This window comes from Uloborus diversus, chromosome 1 (genome assembly GCF_026930045.1).
Source record: "Uloborus diversus isolate 005 chromosome 1, Udiv.v.3.1, whole genome shotgun sequence".
NCBI classification, from domain to species: Eukaryota; Metazoa; Arthropoda; class Arachnida; order Araneae; family Uloboridae; genus Uloborus; species Uloborus diversus.
In genome coordinates this window covers 63760107-63772192 of record NC_072731.1, presented here as the reverse complement: position 1 = coordinate 63772192, position 12086 = coordinate 63760107, and the positions used below count along the sequence as shown (strand labels likewise).

At 30.9% G+C, this 12086-nt stretch overlaps 2 protein-coding genes across 2 annotated transcripts in view; one reads left to right on the top strand and one right to left on the bottom strand.

Annotated features, from left to right (window-relative positions):
* LOC129234617 (coilin-like) overlaps positions 1-3687 on the bottom strand; it is a 39827-nt gene extending 36140 nt beyond the window's left edge. Inside the window, exon 1 of the mRNA XM_054868650.1 lies at positions 3412-3687. Coding sequence (XP_054724625.1) covers positions 3412-3644 — 233 coding nt within the window. The 5' untranslated portion in view covers positions 3645-3687. The remainder of the gene's footprint in view (positions 1-3411) is intronic.
* Positions 3688-3968: 281 nt separating this feature from the next.
* On the top strand, positions 3969-11489 carry LOC129234616 (uncharacterized). The gene is made up of 4 exons (XM_054868649.1): positions 3969-4117; positions 4206-4306; positions 10546-10628; positions 11332-11489. The coding sequence occupies exons 1-4, from the start codon at positions 4061-4063 to the stop codon at positions 11445-11447; spliced, it is 357 nt and encodes a 118-aa protein (XP_054724624.1). The 5' UTR covers positions 3969-4060; the 3' UTR covers positions 11448-11489.
* The last annotated feature ends 597 nt before the right edge of the window (positions 11490-12086 follow it).

Below are 12086 nucleotides of genomic sequence, written 5' to 3'. Positions count from 1 at the left end.
AGGCTCCAAAAGTATAAAAACGGCTCATAAAAATTTTTTTTTAATTATTTTAGAACTGCATTTTAGAAGCTTATGTTAAACCAATCATTAATATCTAAAGACACAGCTGTAGCAAAACTAAAATTAAACCATCTATTCAGCATTTAAGTTTTTGACCCATAAACAAAAATGGAATTTCATTTTAAAATCTTAAAATGGTTTTAATACTTTTCATTTATTTGCCTCCATATAAAGCGAAGTTAGGTTGAAAAAAAAAGTAAAAGTACAATTCTCATATCGGATGCAATCAGATTACTTTTTTTAAGAGAACTTTATACAACACTAACTGCTAACAATATGATAAATTGATAAAACAAACAAACAAGCATAATTATTCACTATGTTAGTTACTTATTACTTGCATCACAGAAATGTGCTGACTTTTTTTTTTTTTTGTACATAGAGATATGCATTATTTTTATTTCAGATTTGCTTTTTCAGTAAACAATTTGAAAAAGATAGTTTTGATTTAGTTTATGTTTTGTTTTGGTTAAGTGTGGCAAGCAGAGGCTGGCAAGCAAACAGGAACAATCATGTGCAATCACGTGCGCCATTATTCTCTCCCTGCCTCAGCTGTTCATGCAAATAAATGTCAAACAGTTGCGGACAGCTTTGCTTTTTTTTTTCTCTGCGAAAACCTTTTTTTTTTTTTTTTTTTTTTTTGCGGACAACTTCAGGGTGGCGACAGGAACTGTGAAAAAAAGTTCCCTGACTTTTCCCTGATTAAGTTCACCAAATTTCCCTGATTTACGTTACCAATGATAATGGTTTTCTTTCTTTGCTCTACTTGAAATCCATTGTATGTTTGTATAAAATGCAGCATTTTAAAAGTTTTAAGTTGTATAAAGTTGTTGAACTAAAGATATATTTTAAAAAGATGCTACTTTTTTTAATAAAATGGTTAAAAAAAACATATCAAGTCAATTTGGGGGGGGGAGAACCTACAAAACAGTATACTAAATTTTTCAACATGGAAAGATTATAGAAAAATTAAAAAAAAAAAAAAAACTTTATTTCCAGAAACCACTTAGCATAAGAATTTTAAGAAACTATTAAAATTACTCTTAAAAACATATGTGTATTTATGATAGAACTAAAAAGTAATTGAAATTATTTTGAACTAAGTTTTCACACAGTATAATAATTGTTGCAAGAATAACAAGTAATAGTGAAAAAATAGAAGTAATGTAGTTATTCTTATATAACTAATTGACATATTTATGCAAAACAGATGAAACCATTTGACATCCATTCATGGGGAGCTTTTCTCTAATCAAGAACATAGGTTTTAATGAATGAATACAGCATTTTAACAATAAATAAAAAAAAAAATATTTACACAAGTACACAAGTTAACTCTATTCAAATGATTTCAGTACGTAACGAAAAAAATCTTAGATTACTTTTGTAACAAACAACTGTGAAATGCAAGAAAAAAAGAAAAAAAAAGCATAATTTTATAAATACATAAAAGAATACAACTTGGTTATAAAATTGAAGAATCACTGAGGTCGGAAGAAAAGAAAACCTATATAATCTGTGGTCACAACAAATAGTATAACGGCAAAAAACAAAGATTTTTTTATTGAAAGTTCAATTTTAGCAATTAAATTAAAAACGAAAAGAAGTAATAACTTTTAAGCTTTTATAGTATTAATTCAAAAACCAAAGATTTCTTCTTGAAATCGTGATTACAGTACGATAATTACTTCGAAACAACGGAATAAAGGCAAAGGAGCTAAGGCATTAATGAAGGCTTCCTCTTTGCCTGTATGGTTGTTTATTTTACGTAGCATTGAAAGCGTAAAAGGAAATTTCAAGCTAGGTAAAATAAACAACCTAACAGACACAAAAGCAATCTTAGGAAGTTCATCCTGTGGTTAATAAGTAAAATTCAATACTTTGACATTGAGGAAAAATCCTATGAATAATGGAAAGGTCCTATGAATCCTATAAGAAAATCACATGGTGCAGCTCAGGGTTCAATCTGTGTTCAAAAGTTCTTTAGCATAAAAGCTAAAATTGTAGGAAAAATTTTAGCAAAATGTTAAAATGTTACATTCTCATATATTTATAAATGCCTCAGTGGGTTTCATCTCCAGTTGAAAATAAAATTCATATTTCATCTGTGACATCTTTGAAGAAAGCAACTATTTTTACAGCAGCTATTTTTCTTAAACATAGAATAAAAAAGGAAACAGATGATTGGCTTTTAGAACATTACAGTCCCCTCCTCCTAATAAAGCAGTTGTTGGGGGGACATAATGCTAGATAAGACTAAGTGTTACTAAACTTAATAGTAAAGCTAAAATTAGTAGCTAAAATTTGGAAAAGATTAAGTTGATTATTGCCATGAATGCTTCCTCTCTAGGATCATGCATTTTTTTCTTTTTTTTTAATTAATTTTTTTATTTGAACAAAAATTCAAAAATGCACTGCTTTATTTTCACAATTGAGATAGCGTTTTCGCAGTTTGCGAAAAATACCACCATAGCAGAAACCTTGGTACAGTTATATTGAAGTACATTTTAATGCAGAAACAAATTTTATTGTTTTAGTGAATGACGTAATAAATTGAATTCCTCTCCTAAAGGGAGTTCTTTTAGTTCATAATTATTTGCAGTTTATTTTTCATCATAAAGAAAATAAACTATGACAGTATTTCTTCAGACAAGAAGATGAATAGTTTTCATCATCCGGTAGCTCCATTAGAATGCGAAATGTTAAAATTAGCAACAGTTAAGAAGATGATGACCCAAGTTATACTGACTCTGAAGAATCAAATGTTGGTTCTGTCATAAATAGTGCAAAAGTAGAAGTTGGTCTGTTGGGTTTAAAAATCTTAATATGTTGTACAATGATCTTTAAAAAAGAAAGGAAACATAATGCAACTATGCATTTTGATTCCTTTGCCCTCCTCCCCCCATCGAAAATTTAGAAATTATGTGAATGTAGTAACAGTTTATTCGGTTTTCATACAACTTCATTTATTTAGTTATTTCAGATTATTTTTCACTTTCATGAAAATTTTAGTGATTTGATAGCTTTTTCTCTTTTAAATTAAATATTTAATTTTAAATTTCAGCAACATTGTATTTGGCAACGACTGATAAGCAGATGAAATTTTGTTCCGATTGTTTTTGGCCAAAAATTTTGAAAATACATCAAGTGTACCACGTTACAATAAGTCCCCCAGAATAAAAGTTAACTATTTGAAGATTTATTAAAGAGACCGCCTTTTTCGGCCGTTTCAAAATCAACTGTGAGCAAAAACGGTTCAATTCAGTGCAGAAATGAAGAATACCTACTAAATGCAACCAGAATAGAATAACACAAAAATTAAAATTCGTAATAACAACAGTTTAGACTAACTTCACAGTGTCATCCTCTCGAAGAACAATAATTGTTTCTTCATCCAGAAGTAAACCATCCCGGACGAACAGCTTAATATCATGTCTTTCGAAATTCAATTTTTTTAATAAATCAGATTTCAAGTCAGATATTGTTTTCAGTTCACGAGGCGACACATTAATCCAAACATATTTAAACCCTTCGACATGTAAGTCTGTTAGATCCAACAAAATTCTAAAAGGCTTATCCATCATCTTTCTCAGGAAAAAAATTGTTGCATTTCAATTCAATGCTCTATCTCTTTCTCCGCCATGCTGAAGTGCTGAAGCTCACGAAGAAAGCCTCTCCTCTCTTTTGATCGAGCGACATGAGCAAACAGAAGTTCGTGTTAGGAATTGTGTAAAAAAACCTATTCATTAAACTGAAATAAATATTTTCAAAGATGTTACAAGTTGAGCTTTTTTAAAGATATTCTTCTTCATTTCAAGTAAACGATGGCTAAAACTTTAGTACGCCAAATTATTTTGCCCTCCTCTTCGCAAATTAATAAAATAGAGACTTCTACTATAACTTTTTGTGTACACAACATTAGCCGGCGAAGTCGTTCAGAGGTTTCTGAAACTTAAATGAAATTTGTTTCAAGCCTTTGTGTTTCATAAATACTTCTGACATGGGGAAGAAGGTGAAAGGACAAGATAATTACGAACGAATATGTTTTATGTTTGAGGTATTGGTTTTTGTTATGCTGTCTATTTCTTGTCTTACTTAGTGAGCTCTATTGTTAGCTGTAATTTCGCTCAATTTCTGTATTTTAGGCAGCTTATACTTTGCTGATTGCCTGCCCATCCAATGTTGGTTTGATTTGTTCATATGGTCATATGATAAAAATGTTGTCCCAGCGTACTCAATCCAAACTGTAAGTATAATTTAATGCAAGAGAAAAAATTCTTTTAAAAAAGTAGTCACCGTAGCGACTTTCCGGGTGTAAAAAGTAAGTTTAAAGTATTTCAATAGATAACTTTAAATTGCATTTATATTGAAGTCTGAAACACGAATGTGTTGGCTTTGGGTTAGATATTAAAAACAAAATAAATGAAAGATATTTATACCCCCTTGACCAAAGAAAGCCTGTAATTACGTTTTTTGGCCTTGAATTTTGGAAATTTACCAGGAGCAAACATTTGATCCCCCAACCGCCATCCTAATTTCATCAAAGATAACTTTAATTTTTTTCAATTTCTTTAAAATCAAAAAATTTCCACCTACCCTCTTCTTCTCCTCTAACTGGCCCAAAAATTGCCCAAAATGAGTTTTGGGGACTTATTAACAAGTAAGAACTGTTGAGTTACTAACGTCATGAAAAATTGTTTTAAATCGTGCGTTATTAAAGATTTTGAATATTTTTCAACGGTAATCTGAACTTTTTCTCTTTACTAATATTACTAATGACAGCCTACAATTGCGTTTTTCCGAATTTATTTCTAAAACATTTCCGGAGAGGGTTCCAAATCTCTCCATTCACCTAGCATTACTAAAGATAGCCTAAAACTGTATGTTAAAACCTCAACTTCAGGAATTTTCAGGGGAGATCCCAACCGTTTTTGGTGTTAGAAGTTAATGAAAAATTGTCTATGATTTTGAAAGCAAATGAGAAATTTCTCTAGGGGAAAGCCTCCCCCTCCCCCCCCCCATCTTCCATTAATATCCCTAAAATTTGGTTTTTAAGGCTTGAAAATCATTTTCAAGACAGTGCTCCCGAAATGCTCACCTCCGTCTATTCTCTGATGTCAATAGAGCTCTTTAAAATTCGTTTTTTTGGACTTGTAATCAGTGTTCGCCAATACATATCTGTCAATATATATCCAATATTTATTTTGAAAATATTATGATATTTTGATATTTTCAATATTTATTTTTGAATTATGGTATTTCCAATGTAAAAATTACATTAATTATAGTAATATTGTTCATTTATAGTTAAAAATAACCAAAAAGTTATGTACTATATTTTTGTGATGTATTATTACATCATTAAAAAACAAACTAATATAATATTCCTTTTATTAAACATTTGTCAGAGAAAAAGAAAATGTCTTATGACTGTTCACCAACCAATGTATATTTTTTATTTCTTAATCATATAACAGTAAAAGTAGCTAACAGGAGAAAAATGAGTGAAACAGCTAATGTTAAATTAACTCCATTAAAATTGATAGAAATGTAAAATAAAATATTAGATATAAATAATGAAAGAAAAGTCTAGATATTGTAATTATAATATAAGAAAATAAAGAGTGATTTGAGGATGCATTTACTATTGTGAAGACTTTAGTTTGTGCTAATTGAATATATCAGATATCTATCGAAATATCTGATATATATCAAAATATCGTGATATTTTCAAAAATATCATATGATATTTTCAAACCCTTCTTGTAATGTATTGTAGACTGATAACTTTTGTTTCGGGGAAGGGAAACTTAATTAATTTTGCTTTAACTTTTCTTATCGTGGTTTCTTGTAAAATTCCTAGCCCCTCCCAGGAAACAATCCTGAGTGCGCCCCTGCAGATACACATGCCACTTACTGAAATGAATTGGTGAAATTTGTCTGCAAACTTTTTATTTATTAATGCTCCAGTCTTTCAAAAAAAAAAAGCTTTATAAACCACAAGTAGAATTTTCTAATTTTAAATTCTTCAATTTCTAAACATTTGTTCTCAAGGAGTAAATCAACTGCAACCAAAAAAGTTGCATTAGTTGTCAAAACATCGAAATCTATTTAAATAAAAAATCTTGCTTTTGTAGAAGTTATAAAATAAAATTTCTCAGTAAAAAGTTAAGTGTATCCCTTGTTCCCAATTAGTTAAATGACTCAAAAGCTTATTTGCAAGGGCTTCATGTTAACTATAAGAGGCATTGCTGTCTGTGATCAATGACTGAAAGGTAAAACCGAGACCTATCCACTTACTTTGAATATGACCTGTTCTATGAGGCATCTGCCATGACCGCACAAAATTGAAATGAGAGATGCACCAAATACCATATTATGCCAAATATCGAATATTCTGTTAAAATCCGAACCGAATAATTGTTTCAATTTTTGGTACAGATGTGATATACCCCCCCCCCCCCATTTGGCGACATCCGATTTTTTGCACAAAATTGAAATACTTTTCTCGCCAATGAGGCGATAAATTTTTAAGCATGGCATCCCTGGTGAAACTAACCTGCGGTTGGCAACGCGAAGGCAAACTTGTTCGAACTTGTTTACTTGGGTACGCAGGAGAGATACGTGTTGTTTTGTGCAATATACCTTACAGGAATGCTTATTTTGTGTTAGTTTAGATTCAGTAGTTGTGTTTTGAAGTAAAAACATTAAAAAATGCCAGTTTCTTCAAACTTGAAGGTTAATTAAAAGTTAACTCCAACGTGGTGTGTATCTGTAACGCGCCATTGTCAGATGATGTTTTGTTTTGGACTGAGTGTGAGGATTTATACCATAAAAAGGTAAGTTCTTTATTTTAGAATTCACATAAAAATTCTCACTTCGGAAATTCTTTGTTTTTTACAAATCCTTGAGGGGTTCTTGTAGCTTTTAACTTTATTTTTACTGTATGTTAATTAATTTTACAAAAATAGTTCGGTTATTTTGTTCTAAAAGTTAATTCTTATCGATGCCACGAATTATTTAGACATTAACGTGCCTCCTTTAGGTACTGAATTTTATGTTAACAATTGAAAGTTCTTTCGGTTGTACTCTTAAAAATGTTGAATTTTATTAATAAATCTGCACAATAATGGTGCATATTTCACAATTAAAACTGTGTCATTATTGTACACTGAACGGAAGGAACCACCCTTGGGTGTACATACACATGAATATGCATAATATACATAAATATACATAATTGTGACCATACTCCGACTGTAATGTATATTAACAATCGGAGGGATAACGGACCGAGCGGAGCAAGGTCCTGGCGAGCCAGAGGTCTCATAGTACTTTCGTAATGAGACCGAGGCAGGGCCGGCGAGCCGAGGTCTCATTACGAAAGTACTATGAGACCGAGGGCTCGTATCCCGGAGAAATGATGAAAAAACAATTAATGCATTAATTTCAACTTGTAATTAATACAATAATTTATTTCATTGTATTTTAATATGTTTACAAAAAACCTCGGCCCTGTACATTTTTGAAGCATATATTCATGATGTTTTTTGTTGTGCTTTTATGTTGTTTTTATATATATTGTGTTCTGAAGTGCTTTGATCATGTTTTTTTATCTGATTTTTTCCTGTTGGCGCTAAAAAAGCATCGCTAAGAACGATGTATGACATATGTCGTCATACATCGTTTTCTTGGCGACGCTTTCTTGGCGCCAACAGGAAAAAGTCGCCAAGGGTGGGGTATATCACACAGTGGCGTAGCTAGACCCGACTTTCGGGGGGGGGGGGGGTTACTTCTTATATATATATATATATAAAACATATATATATATATATATATATATATATATATATATAATATATGTATATATATATATATATATATAATCGCTTGGAATTTTTCCCTTTTCTTTTTTTTTTCTTTCTCTTCTCTCTTCTTTTTCTCTTTTTTTTTTGAGACTAACTTTTCGGGGGGAGTTTTGTCCCCAAAACCCCCCCCTTAGCTACGCCCCTGATATCACATCAGTTCCCAATTTTTTGAACTATAATACATTTTATGCCATTTTAAAATAGAAAATATCAATCTGTTTTGGGAAATGTAAATGCATTTCTATATTGCATCTTAATTTTATCTACATTAAGTATGATTCTTAATTTAAAAGAAATTATTTCAAAAGCAGGGACAAATTAATGTAATGAATGGTTAATTTGGTTTTTGTTTATCTGCAATTCTGCATGAATAGATAATTAATTTCTTTCCTGATTTCTGATTTGATAACTAATAATCATGGTAATATGCTATGTCATAAAAATTTTGCATTTACCTTACATACAAATACAAATCAAAGATGCTTAAAATGTTAGAAATTATTCAAGTGATTTTCTGCTATGTTAAGCTCGCTGGTTATTAGTAGATAATTAAATCATCATTAAAATTGAGGAATGAAATTTAAACATTTTGCCAAATATTTTTATTTTTTTTCTCTTTAAGTGTAAAGGATGGAATGTTAAATGTTGGTTACATTGATTAATTTTAAATAGATGTTTTCAAAACAATATTATTATTTCATACGATGTTAAAACTTAAGAGATTATAAAGTACTGCAAAGTTAAATATCCAGGTCCCCCTCCCTCATTTTTTAACTATATTTTATATAAAAAAAATTGCAGTTAATCTTAAGTAGTAATAGATTGAATGCCTTCATGTTTTTATTTCACTTAACACCCGTGAGATTTATTTTTGGCTACTGTCATTATTTGAATGAAGGCTAATGTAACAAGTCATAAGATTTAAGTACTGAAAAGCAACAAAATTCAAACTTAACATTTGAGTGTTTTTACTTACATTAAAATTACTTTCAATGTAATGAAATTGATAAGTAACAATTTGAATTAATTTTGTACTGTGGTACTATATTGTAACTTTCATTCAATGTATAAAAAAAAAATTTGTTTGCCAATTATTGAACATTTAAATTTGTTAACTATTCAGTGACTGAATATTGAAGTACTCAGCCGAACTGAATATTTGATTTGTGTGCTGAATATACAGTAGACAAAACAACCAAATATTCAGCGTATCTCTAATTGAAATGGTTTACCTCTTTGGCTAATTTCTTAAATTTCAAGGTGAAATAATCAAGCTCTAGAACCAAATACCATATATGCAAATTCCATTCTTCAATTTTTATCTGCATATCGTATTGCAACTTCATGAGAATGGACATGTCTGAAATGAGTCAGGGTCTAGTGCCATCTTCTGACACAGACTTTAAACCAGGTGGCAAAGGGAGAACAAACAGGCAATCTGTAGCCCCATTAAAAGAAAACCACATGAAGGTGAGCGCAGTAACCACGGAAGAAGGCGACCTTGTCCAATCCAACGACAAAGAATCTCGTCTAATGGGGAAATTAGGAACAGATGACAGATAATGAGAGGAGGGAGGAAGTAATTTTATTACAAAATAAACAACCATTGATCATGACATGTTACAGCGAATGAACCAAGAATTAGACTTTAGCCTTCATAACTGTTGCAATACAAAAGATCAATATATAAAACATTAGAAACAAAACTTGAGATATTCAGTAAATTACCGCCCATTAGCCAGGGCTAAAGCAGAAATACGTGAAATACACCGCCAGCTCAGTCATTTCCAGCTGTGGACTGCAGATTCGTGCTTATTAGCACTCATCAGCACGGCATAGGAAAGTGACTGAGCTGGATATGGAAAACCTCTTAAGGAAGCCAAGAGTGCGAAACAAACTGGTAGCTAATATAGAATTAGCAGACCAGACGAGTGACCGAAGCAATGGTTTGGTTCAACTCAAAGATTAATTCTATATTAGCTACCAGTTTGTTTCGCACTCTTGGCTTCTTTAAGAGGTTTTCCATATCCAGCTCAGTCACTTTCCTATGCCGGGCTGATGAGTGCTAATAAGCACAAAACTGCAGTCCACGGCTGGAAATGACTGAGCTGGCGATGTATTTCACGTAAAACTTGAGATGTTTCTTTCCCTATTCCAGTCAACGTTTGTTGCTGTATTGGTAATTTGTTGGTTTTAATAAGTGTTCCAAACCTCAGAGGGAACTGTGACACATCCTGTAAGGTTAAAACATTTCTTATAGCTTAAGATTATTCTGAATTGAAGCAATCCCATGTTAAACAAGTTTCTTTCTTTATTTATTTTTTTCACATTTTAAAAGCTTTTTCAAATACTGTGTCAAAAATTAAAAAAAAAAAAAAACTTGTAATTTCAAAAGCTTAGATTTAGAACTCCAATTCAAATACTTCTTTCAATACTTCAAAAAATAAATATATAAATAAGTAAATTGCTCCAAGTATTTTAAAAAATTTAATGTTTTTAAATTGTTAAACAAAATTGTTTTACTTATTTGTCTCATAAAATTGTTACTGATAAAATGCCTTTCAAAAATAAACAAATAGTTGAATTAAACTTAATAAACTTAAATATTTCTTTATAGGGGACCTTACATTAAAAGACTAATTTGCAAAAAGTGCCATCTAGTTTTAAGACCTGGAGTTACATCAGATGTTAGGCTCAAAAGTATAGTATAAAATTTTTTCCCTAATTTATTTGTTTTTGAAATCAATGTTTATGAATTAATTTTATCTTTGTAGCAGGGGAAAGTGTCTCACCTTAGACACCCCCCCCCCCCCTTTTTTTCTGATTTATCCATAGCAATTAAATATTATTACTGTCAAAATGTTACTTGGTATTCTTTTGAGCATTATTATTAAATAGGTTTTAGTCTTATACCTGCTATAGAAAAAATTTCAAAATGTATTTAGTAAATTTGTACCTTGTGATAAAGTATCCCATCTGGGGGTACCTTGGGATAGTTATGGTTAAAAATAGATGTAAAGGTTCAATGTAATTGAATTTCATGTACATGGGACTGTCTGTTCAGGAAAGGATGGATGTTTTGACTTATATTTCGCAAAGTATTTGAGGTAAAGAATAAATATTTGTGATAATGACCAGCTACTTGGATTTACAGCACCAATGTTTCCAGGGGGTGTCCCTCCCTGTCCCTTCAACAAGTGATCCAAGACAAACTGCCTAGGCATAATCAGAAATAGAAGAACTACATAAACAATAGCATTTACATCAGAAATAGTTAACAAGTTTTCCACGGGGCATGCAACTCTTGTTGCAATTGCACCGCGCTGCACTATTATATTTATTTAAGTACATATAAAAAAGTTAAGTAAGAAATTGTTATTTATTTTTATTCTTTTGTTTTCAGGTAAACATACTAAACATATATTAGTGACTTGCAAACTTTGTGGTACACCAAAGCGATTTCTCAGTAAACCTGATTATGAACTGTTTTTTGACAAAGTTAAACGACTGGGTAGATAGGTGAAATGACATAAATATTCTGTAATATTTTGTATAATAAAACTTTTCTGCCTTTCCAATTTGTGTTGTGAAACATCATTTACTTGTGGTTTTGTTCAGTTTCAAAATAAAAATTTTATACTCATATCTAACTATTTTCTAGATTTGGAGGTTCAGGTCCATCAGAAATGTTTCTGGTTTCTTTTCAGCATAAAATGAATGATTCATTTGTACTCTGAAGAAACCCGAGACATATTGAGCAAAGTGCTATAAGGCCCATAAGTCTGAAGAAATAACTGTACTAATGAGTTTATTATTAAAGTAAAAATATATATACATTTTTTTTTGTAAACCAATGATTAACTTAAAGCAGGGGTGCAACATTAAGAAGAGCAATTCTTAAATTTAACATTTCGATGTCATGCAGGGTAGGGGCGGATTGGCCTGTCGGCCAATCTTTCGGTACGCCTTCGGGGTTTTGTTTTCTTTTGCGACTTCAAACTTTTTTTTTTTTTTTTCATTTTATTTTATTCATGCCTTCGAACGTGCGCGCCTTTTTTTAAGTAAAAAGTTGTACGACTTTGTTTCTTTATTATTATTTTTTTTTTTTGTGCTCTTAAACCTCAATTATTCCTCCGGGTTTTTTTTTGGGTGGGGGGG

Excerpts from the sequence above, each read along its gene's own strand:
- LOC129234616 (XM_054868649.1), top strand. The coding sequence starts at position 4,061 with ATGGGGAAGAAGGTGAAAGGACAAGATAATTACGAACGAATATGTTTT. Across the intron at positions 4,307-10,545 it reads CAGCGTACTCAATCCAAACT|GGGACCTTACATTAAAAGAC; the intron begins GTAAGTATAATT and ends ATTTCTTTATAG. Across the intron at positions 10,629-11,331 it reads ATCAGATGTTAGGCTCAAAA|GTAAACATACTAAACATATA; the intron begins GTATAGTATAAA and ends TTTTGTTTTCAG.